Below are 18,837 nucleotides of genomic sequence, written 5' to 3'. Positions count from 1 at the left end.
AGGAAGGTGGTTTTGGTTTTTTTAACTTTTTTTTTAAGAAGAATAAATCTCAGGTTTTTGTGTGTGAGGCTGTGAATATTTATGAACAATTTCCCTCTTTCGCTCCTTGTATATTGCATCCAGTTCATTTGTATGTGTTACGGGATGAATTTTGTGTGGTTGAAAAGAGCAATAAAAAGAAAAAGCATCAATCAGTGGGCTAAGGTAGCAGCAGTCACGATTCATTTTGTACACATGGCCCTGCGTGGCAATTAAGTAGCCTGTAGATTTACAGAGATAATTTCAGTTGCAGATTGAAAGGAAGACTAGTTGCCTTTCTTTAAAAACAGTTCTGGATTATTGGCATGACTAAAATAATGTTCTCTTATATTGGTGTGACAGATTTTATTGTCTCCATCGTTACAAATTCTCTTGACACTTAGCTGTAATATGGATCAATTCCTGCACTGAATTCAGAGTACTCACCTTTGTTTGAATTTGTTGTAAAATTGACCCAAGATTTTTTTTTTATCATCAACCCACCGAAAGTGGCTTGTCAGATTTGTATTTAGCTTGTGCTTTATATGGTAACATGAAGATCAAAATTCAGGTAACTCCTGGATAACTTTCAGGAATGTCACTTCTTTCAACCTAATGGTTGTATAGAGCATATCCATCTACTGGAGCTGTGGTCGGAAAGAAATGGGTAGCCCCTGATGCTGCTGGATTATTGGCATTATGTACTTTATTTATTTATTTGTTTATTAATCAAATTTATCACCACCCATCTCCCCCCAAGGCGGGACATTAGGCAATGTACTTCCCTTGTAGTAGGTTGGTTGCCAATTTGCAGGATGTTGATTGGTTGCCAATTTGCAGGATGCTGGTTTAAAAAATCCCTTTCCAGATTACAACCCTATCCTCTATTTTGGCCACAGTGATGGCCTGATATTCTGTCCAGACCACATTCACCATAGCCCCTGATTAGTGGATTCCCTTTCTTCTTTGCTCCTTTTGGACCATTTCAAGGAAAGGAAGGAAAGAATCACAGTTTTACCATTTTCTCTGGTCAGTTTCAACAAGAACAGACCCATGTTTCATTCTTCCTCTGTTCCATCAATGAACTTGTTAGGGGAAAAAAAGGAAAAGATTGATCCACCTTTTCAATATGCGATAGCTAAAGCTTCTGCAGAACTACCTTTTGTTGATTGTTTTGATACGCTATTGCTTAATTTCCCCACTGAAAGGAACTCTTGCCTCATACTCCCTCCTAGCTCTGAATTTCAGGTCTTGAAAGGGAAACACTAGTTTGATGGGTTTGCAGCTCCCCTTCAGTACCTTGAACAAAGGGGCAGAGTCAGTTCCCTCCTGGTTTTTTAGCAGGGGATGAGCAGGGATGCAATGCCTATGCTAGTAGGCCATCCATCTTTCCTCCCTCCCTCCCTTTCTTTTTTCTTTTCTTTAATAAAATAGAATAAAGAGAAGGAGGGGAAACTTTTTTTCTTTCTCTTGTGTGGAGGGAGTGAGGGAGAAGAGGAAAGGAATTTTGTTGCTGCCAAATCTGAGGCATCTTGGGGCAAAGCATTGATTTGCTGCTCCTTAGAATTTCAAGCTGATAGAAGGGAAGACAATCGTGGTTAGCCTCCCAGCTGCTTCTGAGGGCTGAGGGAGTTAAAAACGATGGCAACATGCCAAAACCTGTGAAGTTTCTCATGGTGTATGTTACAGTTAAATAGGAGTGCCTCAGAATGAACTGTAATGAGGAACCAGATCACTGGTAAAGATGAAAGAGTCCATTCCTCCAGGTGATTGTCAAGAAACTGAAAGTCTCCTGAGAAGATGGTTGCTCTTGGTCCCTGCTTCAGGCTCTGTATTTCTTACTCCCATCCCACTTCCATTTGGCAATCTCCAAGTGGAAATAGGAAGCAGATGGTCAAAAGTAGACAAAAATCTTAACAGAGAAGGGCCACTGATGGTTGAGCCAGGATTTCAAAAATCAAATTGAGTTAAATTAAGTTAAATAAATAAGTTGATTTTGGAAGGGGTGTTAAAACAAAATAATATGATTTCTTCCTGACTGTGAGAGAAAAATCTTTCATTCTTCAGGTGTTATTATTCTAAAACCCAATTGATTTTTTAGGATTTCCAAGGTTGCTCACATAATAGCATTTTAGGTTCATTGCCATCATTGCCATTTAATATGTGGCCCGTGAAGAAAAATGCAGCTGAAGGAAATTATCCTGACAGGAGAATGTCAGTGTAAAAATTCAGTTTGTGAGCTGACTAAAAAGAGATAGTCACACTTTTGTTTGAGAACCTGGCAACACTTCAGTCCCTTTTTAGCTTTGCTTTTAAAAATGACAAGTATGACCCAGCAACAACATATGCAGTGCAGTGCCCTCTTCTAAGTTACTTCTGGCCATGGCATCATATGGGCCAAGGTCCAGGTCTTAGTGGGATCACCCAGCTCTGAAAGTGGAAAGCCTTTCAAGAATCAGAAAGGAAGAAAGAGCATGTTCTTTGTTTTTTTTCCCTCTCTTTCTACCCAAGCCTTCCCCTATTCTGTTATATGGCTTTAGTCTTTGTTCAAAATATGGGAAAGGAGGCCATGGAGACAGAGAGGCTGGCATGGCTGCAGAAGGCCCCCCTCATCCCCACCCCCCGGTAAAATGTACTGGCTCTTCCAATTGGGGGAGGGGAAAACATTGGCCATTATCTGCTTTCTTCCCAGAGTGGAAGGGGAATGAATGCAAATCCCAGTGCTGCAAGCAGAGCATTCCCTGCACATGCCACACACAAAAATTGTTTCAATTTCCCCCCCCCCCCTCTAATTGACAACCAGACGGTAGCTCCTGAACATGTTTTGTTTTCCAAGAACACTGAGAAGCGGAAGGGGGTGGGGGAGGAGTTGATTACCCTGAGTCTTTAAAATGGACTTGATGAGCTTTTAGCCTGATCCAGATTTGTTATGTTCTTAGGTTTTAAAAATTAAATTCAGAAAGGATACACATAAACATGCATGAACGTGTGCGCGCGCGCACACAGAGATTAACGTTCATGGATTGGAAGCAGTAGTCGAAAAAGTAGATCCCCGGCTGTGGCTTGATCTCTTTAGTTTTGTCAGTTTGTCCCTCTCTGCACACTAATGCTCTGCTCAGCTTAGCTTCTCCCTCCAGAGTGAAGCTTTGCATCCAAGGACACAGGCAAAACCCCGGTTGGTGGCTGAGCCTGAGAGCTGAGCCTCTCCCTCTCCTTTACCAGCAGCCTTGGCTATAGCCATTTTTGTTTGTGTTTGAGAAAGAGGCTCAGACCCCTGGATAATTAGGGGAGGGGTTCTAGGAGCTTCTGATTGCTTGTTCCTTGGTTCTTGGGTGTTTTTCAAGAATTGTTAAAATATCCATTTCTTCTGGTATATTGTTTCATTAGAAGCAAGATAAGAAAGACCATGTGTGCCCCTTTAGGCATGAATATGAGCATGACACTTTTGTAGGTTCTGCTGTATGTAAGAGCCTCCTGAAATCAATCATTCTAAGCCTGGATCCCCAACAAAACCAATAGAATTTTTTAATAATCTGATTTTAGATTTTGGCATCATTTCAGGTCTGAATTAGAGGTTCAGTTTGGGTTTTCCTTTCAGGGTTTTTTCCATTAAAAATTACTGATAAATAATTGCATTATTCAGATATTATGGCTCATTTTTAATGGGAATCTTGCCCAGGCAAATGGACATAGAATTCCAGTCTTAATACAAGTTTGTTTGTAGATGAATAAGGATCTTCATGGCAGGGGAGATACCTTGGTCGTGACTCTTGGGTAGCATCTTGTTATTGTGAATCTGATGCCGCATCAATTGTATGGTATTGATACTTCTTTGTAAAACATTACCATTCCAGTGGCTAGAATTTTAGCACCACATATTCCTTTCCAAATTGTTTGGTATGAAATGATGGTAAACAAATATTAAACTTGGTATCAGCGCTCCTTTTTATGTGAAGAAAGTATTTTGCATAATAGTATTTTAGAAAGAGAAGGCAGTCCTGGAAAGGGAAATGAAACCTAGTTTGCATTTGGAAATATGTCCAAAAATAACAACTCTATAATACAGTGCAGATGCAATATCCCAGTGGTGCTTAACCTGCATAAGGCAGAAGCTTACTGTTGCAGTCTTGAGGACCCAGAATTGCAGTAGAATGTCCAGTATGTCAGGCAATGATAGAATTTTGGACTACAGCCATTGAAATCTGGGTTTAAATTTCTATTTAGACTGGAATTGGCCTGGCCCAGTAATAAGTTTCTCCCAACACTAAACCTCATATTCAGGAATTTGTTTGCAGCAGAAGCTCATAGACATGGCATGGTTAGACAAGTTGCTTTATTGTAGACAAGATAGTAATTATGTATGCAAAGAAGATCTGCCCACTGCTAAACAGAGGAATTACGCTCTATACATGCCTCCTCCAAGAATTAAATTCTTGGCCTTCAACTTTGCCGAGTATGAGTGGTCACTGAAGGTGGCCTGAAATTGTAACATCTGAGTAGAAGTGTGAACCTGGTTAAGGTAAGCAAACTCAGCCATTGGTAGACTATCAGGCCAATTTGTTGCTGGTGATTTGTTCAGCAATGACACTATTTGTCTAAGATGGCATTTGTCCTCTATGTTTTTTCATCCAACTGTGGAGAAATATCTGCAGGATTGGAGGATTTTGTCAAAATGATGAAAGAAGCATCATGCTATCATAAAGCAAGCTCCACCCCCCTTTCACATGTGCATGCAATGCCTTGATAGATGTACAAATGGAGTGTAAATTCGTGTCACAGTGGCATGATGCTGCTTTAATAATTCCACCCCCTGACACCCCCGACACCCCCTCCCCCTGTGGATGCTTCTGTGACTGGGTGATGAACAGAAAACAGCTGGAGATTTATATCCAATCAATTTATATCCAATAGTTATCCAACTAGGGTTCTCCAAAAATTTGCCATGAATTCTGTACTTCTATCAGAAATGAAATGATTATGCAACTCAAGGTTTCAGAAAACTTGTTGAATAAACAGATCAGCCATTTTAGGAGAGGAGGGAAGGCACTCTGGGAAAAGATCAGCTGCCACCAGAATGGCATCCAGGCCCTTGGCATATGGTAGATGAGTAATAAAATCCAAAGAAACTATATCTCAGGGCCTCTGTGAGGAGGGAATGGATACAACATACAGCCACTTTGCTGGTGGGAAGCTTGGCATGGTAACTGGTGTGGCAACAACAAACATAGCCCTTGACATCTGCTCTAACAGAAGGCCACCAAAATCACAGAGAAGGAGATTGGCTGTTTTAAATACTGCAATATTTTCAGCTGGCTGACACTTATGGCAAAGTGGAAATACTTTTTCCCTCAAACATAGTACAATATTAGAAGGGGTATCAGAGTAGGGTGGCAAAGTTTTCTGGATGCAGAATGAACATATATTTGTTTTATGATTCAATCCTCATTCATTCTCTCAAACAGCCTAAATGTACTTCTTTCATATTAATCACTTATTCTTGCAGTCAGTCCACATTCATTCAGCATCATTCATTCTTGACCCAACCTTGTTTTATCATGCATATTTCTTAAGGACCCCATTCCCATTGCATACAACTTGCTTTTACATTTCTCCTGATATATCCAGCTCTCATTTTCATGTAACAAAGTGGGCAGATGCCATTTTGACTTCTTTAGAAAAACATTCATTTCTCACAACAGACCACATTCCATCCACAGTCTTTCTACATTTGCACATTTTAACATTTTTCCATCCATTTTCCCATCTTTACTCAACATTCTACCAAGGTTTGTTGTTGTTTATTCGTTTAGTCGCTTCCGACTCTTCGTGACTTCATGGACCAGCCCACGCCAGAGCTTCCTGTCGGTCGTCAACACCCCCAGCTCCCCCAGGGACGAGTCCGTCACCTCTAGAATATCATCCATCCATCTTGCCCTTGGTCGGCCCCTCTTCCTTTTGCCTTCCACTCTCCCTAGCATCAGCATCTTCTCCAGGGTGTCCTGTCTTCTCATTATGTGGCCAAAGTATTTCAGTTTTGCCTTTAATATCATTCCCTCAAGTGAGCAGTCTGGCTTTATTTCCTGGAGGATGGACTGGTTTGATCTTCTTGCAGTCCAAGGCACTCTCAGAATTTTCCTCCAACACCACAGTTCAAAAGCATCGATCTTCCTTCGCTCAGCCTTCCTTATGGTCCAGCTCTCACAGCCATATGTTACTACAGGGAACACCATTGCTTTAACTATGCGGGCCTTTGTTGTCAGTGTGATGTCTCTGCTCTTAACTATTTTATCGAGATTTGTCATTGCTCTTCTCCCAAGGATTAAGCGTCTTCTGATTTCCTGACTGCAGTCAGCATCTGCAGTAATCTTTGCACCTAGGAATACAAAGTCTTTCACTGCTTCTACATTTTCTCCCTCTATTTGCCAGTTATCGATCAAGCTGGTTGCCATAATCTTGGTTTTTTTGAGGTTTAGCTGCAAACCAGCTTTTGCACTTTCTTCTTTCACCTTCATCATAAGGCTCCTCAGTTCCTCTTCACTTTCAGCCATCAAAGTGGTATCATCTGCATATCTGAGATTGTTAATGTTTCTTCCAGCGATTTTAACTCCAGCCTTGGATTCCTCAAGCCCAGCATGTCGCATGATGTGTTCTGTGTACAAGTTGAATAGGTAGGGTGAGAGTATACAGCCCTGCCGTATTCCTTTCCCAATCTTAAACCAGTCCGTTGTTCCGTGGTCTGTTCTTACTGTTGCTACTTGGTCGTTATACAGATTCTTCAGGAGGCATACAAGATGACTTGGTATCCCCATACCACTAAGAACTTGCCACAATTTGTTATGGTCCACACAGTCAAAGGCTTTAGAATAGTCAATAAAACAGAAATAGATGTTTTTCTGAAACTCCCTGGCTTTTTCCATTATCCAGCGGATATTGGCAATTTGGTCTCTAGTTCCTCTGCCTTTTCTAAACCCAGATTGTACATCTGGCAATTCTCGCTCCATGAACTGCTGAAGTCTACCTTGCAGGATCTTGAGCATTACCTTACTGGCATGTGAAATGAGTGCCACTGTTCGATAGTTTGAACATTCTTTAGTGTTTCCCTTTTTTGGTATGGGGATATAAGTTGATTTTTTCCAATCTGATGGCCATTCTTGTGTTTTCCAAATTTGCTGGCATATAGCATGCATTACCTTGACAGCATCATCTTGCAAGATTTTGAACAGTTCAGCTGGAATGCCGTCGTCTCCTGCTGCCTTGTTATTAGCAATGCTTCTTAAGGCCCACTCAACCTCACTCTTCAGGATGTCTGGCTCTAGCTCACTGACCACACCATCAAAGCTATCCCCGATATTGTTATCCTTCCTATACAGGTCTTCTGTATATTCTTGCCACCTTTTCTTGATCTCTTCTTCTTCTGTTAGGTCCTTGCCATCTTTGTTTTTGATCATACCCATTTTTGCCTGGAATTTACCTCCAATGTTTCTAATTTTCTGGAAGAGGTCTCTTGTCCTTCCTATTCTATTGTCTTCTTCCACTTCCACGCATTGCTTGTTTAAAAATAATTCCTTATCTCTTCTGGCTAACCTCTGGAATTTTGCATTTAATTGGGCATATCTCCCCCTATCGCTGTTGCCTTTTGCTTTCCTTCTTTCTTGGGCTACTTCTAGTGTCTCAGCAGACAGCCATTTTGCCTTCTTGGTTTTCTCTTTCTTTGGGATGTATTTTGTTGCCGCCTCCTGAACAATGCTGCCAACTTCTGTCCAGAGTTCTTCCGGGACCCTATCTACTAAGTCCAGTCCCTGAAATCTATTCTTCACCTCCACTGCATATTCCTGAGGAATATTCGTGAGCTCATATCTAGCTGATCTGTGGGTCTTCCCTAATCTCTTTAGTCTGATCCTAAATTGTGCAAGAAGAAGTTCATGGTCTGAACTACAGTCAGCTCCAGGCCTAGTTTTTACCAACTGTACAGATGTCCGCCACCTTTGGCTGCAAAGGATGTAATCAATCTGATTTCGGTGTTGTCCATCTGGTGAAGTCCATGTGTAAAACCGTCTCTTAGGTTGTTGGAAGAGAGTGTTTGTTATGCAGGGTGAATTGTCTTGGCAAAATTCTATCAGCCTATGTCCTGCTTCGTTTTGTTCTCCCAGGCCATACTTACCTGTAATTCGAGGTGTCATTTGACTGCCCACCTTAGCATTCCAGTCTCCTGTGATGAAAATAACATCTCTTTTAGGCGTGTTGTCCAGTAGGTGCTGCAGATCCTCATAGAACTGCTCTACTTCAGCTTCTTCAGCATTTGTGGTTGGGGCGTATATTTGGATCACTGTGATGTTAGATGGCTTGCCCTGAATTCGAATTGAGATCATTCTGTCGTTTTTGGGGTTGTATCCAAGCACTGCTTTAGCCACTTTACTATTAATTATGAAGGCTACTCCATTTCTTCTGTGGTCCTCTTGTCCACAGTAGTAGATCTGGTGGTCATTTGATGTGAAGTGGCCCATTCCAGTCCATTTCAGTTCACTGACGCCCAGAATGTCTATCTTTAATCTTGACATCTCACCAATAACTACATCCAATTTGCCCTGGCTCATAGATCTTACATTCCAGGTTCCAATGGTGTGTTGATCCTTAGAACATCGGATTCGCCGTTCACCACCAGCGCCGTCGGCCGCTAACCGTCCTTTCGGCTTTGAGCTAGCTGCGTCATCACGACTGGGGCTAGTTGAGCTCATCCTCTGTTCCTCCCCAGTAGCATTTTGACCATCTTCCGACCTGGGGGTCTCATCTTCCGATGGTATACCGACATATCTCTGGTTGTACTGATCCATTTAGTTTTCACGGCAAGAATACTGGGGTGGGTTGCCATTACCTTCCCCAGGGATCGCATTTAGTCTGACCTCTCTGTCATGACCTTCCCGTCTTGGGTGGCCCTTCACGGTTTAGCTCATGGCATCATTGAGGTGCTCAAGCTCCAGCACCACGACAAGGTAACGATCCTTTGCGGAGTCTACCAAGGTACACAGATTCATTTATTTGCTTTAATTGTTTGTCATTTAGCATAATTTGCCGTTGTCCACTCCATTTTCCCTGTTAAACACAAATACTTGGTCCTTGATATATTGATATGTAGGTCCATGCTCCTTGTTGCATTATACAGTCTGTGCATGTGACATTCACTGCAAATCATTCTTCGCATTGAAAAAACATGCCATCACCTGCATCTAAAAGTACATGTATATTTCTGTCCACAACCAAAACACCTCTACCCTCACTACAATAATTCATTTGACATTTGGCATCAATACATTAAAAAGCTAAAGGACAACACACATCTTTCCCTGGTAATTTTTTATCTATTTACATAGTATTCCATTCTCATCCTGCATTCATATTTTGCTCCCACTGCTTTTATTTTCAGCAATCAACCTTCAACTCCATATTCAGTGTTCCATAATTTACCCCCATTCACTTTATCATAATTTTCTCTAAACCAACAAACGTACAATAAAGTTTCTTTCTCATATTCAAACATTTTTCAGTGACCCACTGAGGAGCAAAAATTTGGTCTGCACAGCCTCTGCTTAGCATAAAGACATACTGCACTTCCCAAATTTTGCTCATTGTCACCTCTTGTACCCTTTTGATCAAAATCCTGCCACGCGTCTTCCCAAGTACATGTAACAATCTAAACCCCAAGCAGTTTTTGTATTCACTTGTGCCTTTCCCCTTTGAATAGGAGAACAGTGACAACATTCTTTCAATCATCAGACACAGGTTCATCCTTCTCACACATGCTAACCAAGTCACACAGCCGTTGCCTGAGCAAACCATATCCATATTTTAGCATTTGACAATTTACCATCTACATCTGCAGGCTTACGTATTTCCACATTTCCACATCATTTATGACTTGCTTTTCAGCCCCCCTCCCCCATACTAAGCATTTGTTTCAATTTCATTCTTTGACATTTCATTACCATCTTTATATAAATCTCCCAAGGACTCCTTTCAGCTTTACTTCAGTTTCACCTCAAACAATTTTATCAATTTTATTTTAATTCTATTCACCCTGCTCAAGATTCCTTGTTTAGCTTCGAAAGCATTTTTTATTTCCATCAAAATCACTCTGCCTTTTCTCTGCCTCTTAATTTTAACAATTCCTTGCTCTCTTTAACTATTTTTTGTAATGATTTTGTTCTCTCTACACAAACCATACAATATTTTTATTCATTATTTGCAGCAATCGTTCTCTCGTATGCATTTTTTCTCATCCATATCCTCTTTTACTTAATTCCACCAAAAATTCTTTTTCATCCTTCTCATTAGCATAACCCTGCACACTTCTATAGCATTCTGTTCCAAGCAGCTTCTACATCTTCTTGCAATAGCTCTGCTTTAAACTCCAGTTTCACTCACTTCTGTAAAAAAAAAAATCTTTTCCCAAGTTCCAGTCTTGCAACTTTAACAAAATGTTATACTCCACGTTCAGAATCTCTTCTCACCCCTGGTTCTTTCTTCACCAATTCCCTTAGTCTTTCATCATAAACAATCAAATCAATCATGCTTTTAGATTTATATTCATTCCTTTGCCATATATGTATTAAGAGATGTATGCTTGCGTTTGAAACAAACAAACCATTCATTAAGCAAATTCTCCCCAATCACCATTTGTATTCATTCTTGAGTAACCAAATAGCCCAATTTATACTCTCTTTCTCATTCCCACCAATTTCTTATTTCATCTAGCAGAATTGGTTTTTTTTTTCTCTGCATGGGATTCATTCAGAATGTTGAATAGATTTTCTCAAAACTAATTTCTGTTTTTTCCATTATCACTGTTCACTGGACTGCAACATAGAATTGTTACCAACCTATGGATTCCTAATCTGATTCATTCCCATTACAATTGAGGGAATACCGATTTATTACTTTTTGACATACAAGTTAGCTGTTTCATTCATAATAAAAATTTCTTTGCCTGTTTTCATTAAATCCACTCCACAAGATCATCTTCACTATTATATCCTTCCCATTTTTCTTTGTTTCACAGTTACACAATATTTCTGCTTTTTTCATTTAATGTGTTAATTTATGCTCTTTACCATTTACTATTCTTACATTTCAAATCACAATCTTCCATATACTGTGGTCATCACCAGGTAGATCCATAGAATTTGACTTCTACAACCATCATAGCCTTGGTCAACCAAGGCTTCCACATAATGCTTTTTAATACTACAGAGAAGGTGTACAGTGGGTTATCAGCCTTGGTTATATCCATGTTACATGCAACATTCCGTGGTAACTGTAAGTTGGTTAAGTTTTGCTTAGTTAGAATTTCTATTAAAAGGCTTGTGGTCTGACTCTTATGCTGGTTAAGGGTACACGCACACAAACACATTTTCTATATTTTTATTCTATTTTGTTCAATCTCTTATAACTATATACTCTATATTACATAGAGTATTATCACTAATCTTCCTTTGTAACCTGCTGCTTCTTGTGTACAGTTTTTGGCCTCTGGCCATAAATCAATAAAGTAAGCAAAATAGTGATGTTTATGATAGGTTTTCTTCATCCAGTTTGACTGATTTTATCTGTGTTTTGACCTGAATTGGATTTACTTTTTTTGAAAAAAGTTGCATAGTCAATGTGGTTTACATTTTTTGGGATGTCACTTTGCTGTGTTCTGTTTTCAATCCTTGGCAATGCAAAATATTGGTAATCATGACAACAGTAGGGTGGATGTTTATAGGTTAAAGGTAAAGGTAAAGGTTTCCCTTGACATTAAGTCCAGTCGTTTCTGACTCTAGGGGGCGGTGCTCATCTCTGTTTCAAAGCCGAAGAGCCGGCGTTTGTCCGTAGACACTTCTGTGGTCATGTGGCTGGCATGACTAAAGGGAACGCCGTTACCTGCCCGCTGAAGCAGTACCTATTAACCTACTCACATTTGCATGTTTTCGAACTGCTAGGTAGGCCACTCCAATACTGCAGGCATTGTCACCACTGCAGTTCAAATCTTTCTCCAATTGGCCACAGACTTCAGTATAGAATTGATTTTAACAGCTTCTTCTTTTTAATTATTAAGATCTCGAGAGAGGGTTAACAAAGGCTTTGAAGAAGCTGGATGACTATCTGAGAAATCCTTTGCCTGAAGAGATACATGAAAGCAACACAGAAGAGGAAAGAGTGTCAAAACGCAGGTTCCTTGATGGGGATGAACTGACCCTTGCCGACTGTAACCTCCTGCCGAAGCTTCATGTGGTCAAGGTGAAATGGTCTCATATTCATGACAGATGTGAAAATCAAATGCCAACAGTAGTTAGTTGCTACCAAGGTCCATTTATATTACATGCTCTCAACTTCTGTTAGGGGAGAGAAGTTCAGAATAGCCTTACATAGATAATTAGGTGTCTTTGGATGAGTTGAAGAGCCTGTAAACTTAAAGCAATAAAGGTATTAGCCAAACATACTGAACTAGGAGGACTGATAAAACCAGGAGTGCAGCTGTTAATTCTGATTGAGATTTTCAAAACAACAGTTATGGATCCCTCATTGGCTCCAGTGCTGCCTGCCAAACTACCTAGAACCTACCCAAATATGTAAATAGCCATTTTTTTTTCTATCACAGATGGAATAAGAGCAACCTCAGAAAAATATATCTTTTCATTAGTTCCCACCCAGGAAATACCAGTTTACCATTAAGCAGTGAACTTGAGAAAGGGTAGGCATTTTAATATCTGTAGATGGAAACTTGTCTGCTCCCAGAATTTAACTAGGGTAACGCCTGGATAATGCTCATATGGGAGACCTCCATGGAATACCAGGGCTGTAAGCTCGACAGTTCCACATTATTGCCAAGACAACTACATACCTGTGTGCCTTAAGTCATCTGGACTTGTGCTTGACTCAAAGGAATGAAGCTTCCAAACTGTATATGAGTCAGCAGTGTGATATGGCTGAAAAAAATAGAGGTTCTACATCTTGGGAAATAAGAGTGGCTGTAAGCACTGGCACCTTTAGTTCCAATAAAAACCCATCTCATGTACAAAAGTGAAATGCAGATTCTAAGTTTAATGAAATGTGCACAGAGCAAGAGAAAAGCCACGACTGAGAAAAGAGCACCAAATGGCTTCACTAAAAGTCTCTATAGTCCATCCCTCCCTTTCTTCACAGATCAATTCCCATCTATCTCTCAACGGTCCTTTTTTTTCCGGACACAAATGTCTCCAGCGGCGTGACCCTGATTGCAGGCAATTAGCTGAAACAACAGCAATTCGCATTCCTGCCAGCCACCTTTCCCCCTCCTTTCTTGACACACAGTAAATTATCGTGGCAGGCACACATGATCAAATGATGCAACCATCCTTGGATCGGGGGTGGGGGGAGGAGCCTGACAGTGGCACTTTAATATTTGAAGTGGCACTTTTAATATTTTAGGTGGTCAGAGTCCACCTCAAATATTGTATCTTGTTCTGGTGACTACTTCTTAAAAAGTTTGAAACAAATTGGAACAAATTCAGGAGGCAGAACAGGGATAGTTCTTAATCTTTATCATGGCCTTAAGCCAGAGAATTCTCTTTCTCTTTCTCTTTCCCTCCCTATACCTAAAATCTATAGATATAAATAAAAGTCAGCCCAAAAAAATAAAATAACATCATCATCTTAAAACCCTAAAAACAATAAAATAACGTAACAATAATAATGGTGATCACCAAAATCAGTAGTATTCTTCAGTCATATGTAGGATGAATAGAACAAATAGAGGCACAGAACTGAGCAACCTGGGAATATTCATCGGTCAGAAGAACTGACAGGTAAGCTTTGTTTCCCTGGTGGGGTATTTCTTCATCCCTGGGATAAGAACAGGGATGACCATCGGACTAGAAGCCAAGTCCTATGTAGAGAAAATGAAGGAACTGGAGTGTTTAGTCTTGGGGAAAGAACACTGTGTGGGAATACAAGAACATTCTTCACGTAGCAGAAGGTATAGAAAACATTTTCTGACAGCAAGAGCAATTAAATAATGGAACTAATTACTCAGAGAGGCAGTGGGATATACTGAAACGGCCATTTATTATAGACGCTTCAGTTTGAAGTCCTGCAAAAGATTGGGCTTGATATCTTAAGTGGCCCCTTCCATCTCTATCATTCTGTGTCCCTTCTGACATACAATGTATCCTGGAAAATGTTGGCTTCATAATTCATGCAGCTTCATAATTCAAGCATATTTTTCCAAGTTAAATATTTTTTTTACATGGGACTGAAACAACCTTTCCAGAATGTACAAATTTGAAAAATCTCCGAACACCTATTTTTACAGGAGTTTATGGCAGTTTCTGGACTAAAATAGAAAGTCATGTCAAACATTTTGGCATGGGTAAGGGAGCCTTCCTCAACTAACTGTCCTCCAGATGTGTGAACATCAGTGCCAAGAATTTCTCAGCCAGCTCGACCTTGTTGAGGATTCTGTGACTTGAAGTCCACACATCTGGAAGGAGTTGAGCTTGGGGGAGGTTTGGCTTCATGATTTGGAACAGGCCAAAGGTCATCATTTAGGCTTATTTCAGTGAAAGATAAGCCAAAGGTTCCAAAGCATCCTATGGGCGAAGCATTTTCTTTTTGAAATTTAGTAGAAAAAATTAAAAAGATGAATGATTGAGGACATAAAAGTTGTTATGAAAATTATGCAATTTACCCGCACTTTAGACAGTATGGCAGGCATGTCAAAGCAAATGGAAGATGCACAATAACTGGCAAAACTTGTTTACTTTGAATTATACAGGACCATGGTTATTCTGCTGTCACAGTGCATATTTAAAGGATTTTATAGTGTAAAGATATAAATAGGGCAGAAGATGCTTCAGATTCTGTAAAAGGCATCTAATTAACATTGGTATTTGGCAAGTAAATTCACAGACACCTCTTCATGCTTTTCAGGAAGATAAATTATGTAAAGTAAACCAGTCTGTCTAAATGTGTTCATTGTACATGTTTTTTAATTGCTGAGGTTTCCACAGATAGAGATAATTATATATACCAGAGACAGTTAATACTATTATCATTTAGTTAGGTTCATTTGAAACTATTAGTCAAGGCTCTTGAAGGCTTCATTGGCAGAATTAAGCACATCCTTAACTCTCTCCTGGTTTAGTTCTTTTCTATCAGAATTAATACATCATGTCCATGGTTAGTTTTACGGTTTCTAATTTATTGTATTGTTAATATTGCATTGAAGTAGCGAAAGCACTATTGTAACACAAGTCCTACTCTTTTTGTACGTGCATGTGATGAAGCAACACATGTACAAAGGGTGGGAAAGCTCGGTTGCAATGGCACAACACGGCTTTTGTAATTCTGTCTGCCCTCACCCCTCATGCAGGCTTATGGGTCTCATCATTATATCTGTATAAGCAAATCTGACCTGTAATGATTTCATGTTACTACATGAAAGTACCAATTTCTTATTTAACTTTTTTTTTTTTTGGTGCCTTCGAGCCAGTGTTGACACCTGGAAGCTGCCTGGATGAATTCCTATAGTTTTCTAGGCGATATTTCTAGAAATGGATTGCAACTGCCTTCTTCCTAAGGCTGACAGAGAGTGACTAGCCCAAAGGTCATCCACCTGGGTTCATGCCTAAGGTGGAAGTAGAACTCATGGTCTTCCAGTTTCTAGTCTGATGCTTTAACCACTACACCAAACTGGTTCTTGTTCTTTCGCTATAGATACTGTTTCATTTGATTTGTATGGCCACCCATCTGACCTAAGTGACTCTGGGCAGCTCACAGCAATGCAATAAAAAACAAGTTCAAAACCAATATATAAACATATAAAACCATCAATAATGACTTAAAAAAAATAACCATGGTCAGTGGCAAAATTCATCCTCGTGTCAAGCTCAACAAAGCCATTATAAAATGTTATTTCCTTTTGTATTAAAAACCTCCATTTTCATTCTAGATTGTAACAAAGAAATATCGAAATTATGAATTCCCAGCAGAGATGACAAGACTTTGGCAATACCTGAATAATGCTTATGCTCGGGATGAATTCATCAACACTTGTGCTGCAGACAAAGAGATTGAAATAGCTTATGCAGAAGTAGCTAAACGGCTTTGCAAATCCTAATCAGAATCAGCAAGATCCATTTCTCCAGAGAATTCCTGTTTCATAGATGCTTCTCCATAAATGCCTTCAAATGCCTTCATGTATGTATGAATGGATGAGTATTTGATAACTTTGATAAAGTTGATAACTTTTCTAGATGGCATCTTGGGTGATATTTCACTGATGAAATACTGGGTGAAGACAGTGTGGAACAGAGAAAGCACAACCAAACTATTATGTTTTATAATTTATGATTTGGCTGGCGTACTGGGGGAGAAAAAAACCCTTACCTTTTCCTAGAGAAAATGTTGGATAGTGAAGGACAGGAGAAAACATTCCTGAAATCTTTACCAATAAACTGGAACAAATACTATATGATCAGTATTTTGATACCTTTTGGTTTCAGTCATATACCATGACTAAAAATTTAAAGGCAAATATAAACTATAATTTTGCCTTGTTTCTTTGCAACTTTTTCATGGACACTTACTATGATCTATTTGAAAATACACTGCAAGTAGAGTTGGAAAGCTTAAATCTGGAGGGAAGATAGGGATGACAGTAAGAAAATGTATATCTTAAGCAGAGGGTTGCTTTAGGACTATTTAGCATAACTTAGGGCCTTCCAAAACATGTTCCATCCACCCCAGATAGCATGGCCTGTGTTAAAGCTAATAGGAATCATAATCCAAGTTTATCTGGTGTGGTACTATTTGCTAATCTCTACAGCTTTAGAAGAAAGGCTTAAAGGTCTCTTTGAAAGCACAATCTTTCAACCTAGGTTTAGGTAAAAGTAAAATAATGCCACTGAACAAGACTGAATGAATACTAAAATTAGAGATATTCATGCGTCTGATTTTCTTCCATGTAGATGATGGAAGCGTTGAAATAGCAATTAAAATTTTTATGTGTCTTCATGACTTGGGAGATGTTAGAAGGAGGGATAGAAGGAATAGGGACCTAGTTCATCTTGAAAAGATAAGTAGTTCCCTGATCAAGTTATCATCAGGAGGCTACTTGCCAAGGTTTCTCCCAATAAAGATTTCTCCCAATAAATGCTAGATGCTGTATTCCAAAAACATTGCTATTTTCTGTCTCTGCATTTCCATTTTGACAGATACATAATAAATGACCTCAAACTGGTAGCTAACCTCCATCTGACCTATTTTATATCATGATACGTTCATTGATCTCACAAATGTTCTGAACTTTATTATTTTGTGATACATGCAGCCTTTGCCGAAAGAGTTGCACTTTAAGTCAATAACTGCTTTGTTCTGTCAATTGCTCACTACTGTATTATTTTCTTATAATGAAATGTAGAGGTTGTAGTTCATATTCTCTGGCACTCTGCAAGAGAAAAAATTGAATATGATATAGCAGGACTGCCAAATAAGTTGGACAACATCCACTTGCACTCCTTTAACTTCAGTAAAGGAGACATTTGATTTTTCTACTATTTTCTTTAAGCCATATAGAAAAAGAAAGATTTTTCTTTGTAAAATAATGGCAAATCTTTTAATTGAGATCAGGCTCATATACGTAAGTGATGTGATGTAGAAAACTAGGGAACTGGCCTTAAGTTCTAGCCAGCTGTGACGTTCAAGGGGCAGATCAGAAGAAATCACATTCATGCTCTCCAATCTTGTGAAAATAAATGATGGAATACTCATGTGATAAATAAGTATGCACAACTCCAAATATCAAGGAGCAGACTTATTGACTAATGTATCTGTTTTTATGTAAAACTAAACTGAATTGCCCATGCACCACCTGAAAGCCTTGGATGCTGTGCCCAGGTCCTCTCCCAATGTTGCTTCTGAATTGGAATTTTCAGTGTGATGGAAGGGATTTGTTAAAAATTACATGAGGATTAAAATAATGTTAAATATATGTTATCAAATTAATTTAGTTTTAACTTAATTTACATTTTAAGTGTGTCTGTGTGTGTATGGCTAAATGAATGAATAAAAATATATTTCGTTCATTCATTGATTCTGAATGAAAATATAATTCATTCATTCATTCATTCATTCACTCTGCCCTATTTTTTTCCTGGTCCAGTAAAAGTACAGCCCCAGCATGCTCTCAAGACCAAGTACAACTCTCAGCCTTCAAAAAGTGATGCATCCTGAGGGTGCTTCCATATGGAGGGCTCTGGGCTAGCAATGAAATACAATATATCACTAATTCATCTTATCCTGCTTAAGTGATATTTCTGTGGAAAGCAAAAAGATAATAGAAACAATGGAAAGCAGTGTGAGTGGGAAAGATAACAGGTGCCTGATGGTGACACCCATACATTCTGTTAATAAGGCAGGGAGCTAGCACAGTAAAAGGCTTTCCTTGGAACATCTAAGGATTCAAAATATTTTTTTTCTTTTAAAAGTAGCTGCAGAAGTAGCCCTAAAATTGCAGTTATGTAAGCAAGCGAAGAAAGTGCAGATTCCATCAGCTTCTCCTTTGATGCAATTCTCACATACTTCCCATTGATTGCAATAAAGTTCCTCTGGAATTCACAATAATCTAAAATGAGCCCTTCCATCCAAAATCTTGGCTGCAGAAAACAAAGCTGTACTGTGTCCATTTTTTACATCCAGCATTTTGTTTTCACTGAACTTTTTTGAAAATCCAGTTTTCCTTCTGAATGGACAAATTAAAGATAGGCTGAGCTCCCGTTGCTCGTCCCAGCTTCTGCACACCAAGCA

General features: G+C 39.3%; 1 protein-coding gene across 3 annotated transcripts in view; it reads left to right on the top strand.

Annotated features, from left to right (window-relative positions):
- The window catches only part of CLIC5 (chloride intracellular channel 5), a 73,632-nt gene extending 57,048 nt beyond the window's left edge, over positions 1-16,584 (top strand). For all 3 annotated transcript variants that reach the window (XM_063317514.1, XM_063317534.1, XM_063317523.1), the window contains exons 5-6: positions 12,110-12,291; positions 15,983-16,584. In XM_063317514.1, the coding sequence (XP_063173584.1) occupies positions 12,110-12,291; positions 15,983-16,150 (350 nt within the window). In that variant the 3' untranslated portion in view covers positions 16,151-16,584. The remainder of the gene's footprint in view (positions 1-12,109; positions 12,292-15,982) is intronic.
- Positions 16,585-18,837: the final 2,253 nt, after the last annotated feature.

Source organism: Candoia aspera, chromosome 1, assembly GCF_035149785.1.
Source record: "Candoia aspera isolate rCanAsp1 chromosome 1, rCanAsp1.hap2, whole genome shotgun sequence".
NCBI classification, from domain to species: domain Eukaryota; kingdom Metazoa; phylum Chordata; class Lepidosauria; order Squamata; family Boidae; genus Candoia; species Candoia aspera.
Note: the sequence above shows the minus strand (reverse complement) of the source record. Positions and strands in the feature narration are given on the sequence as shown.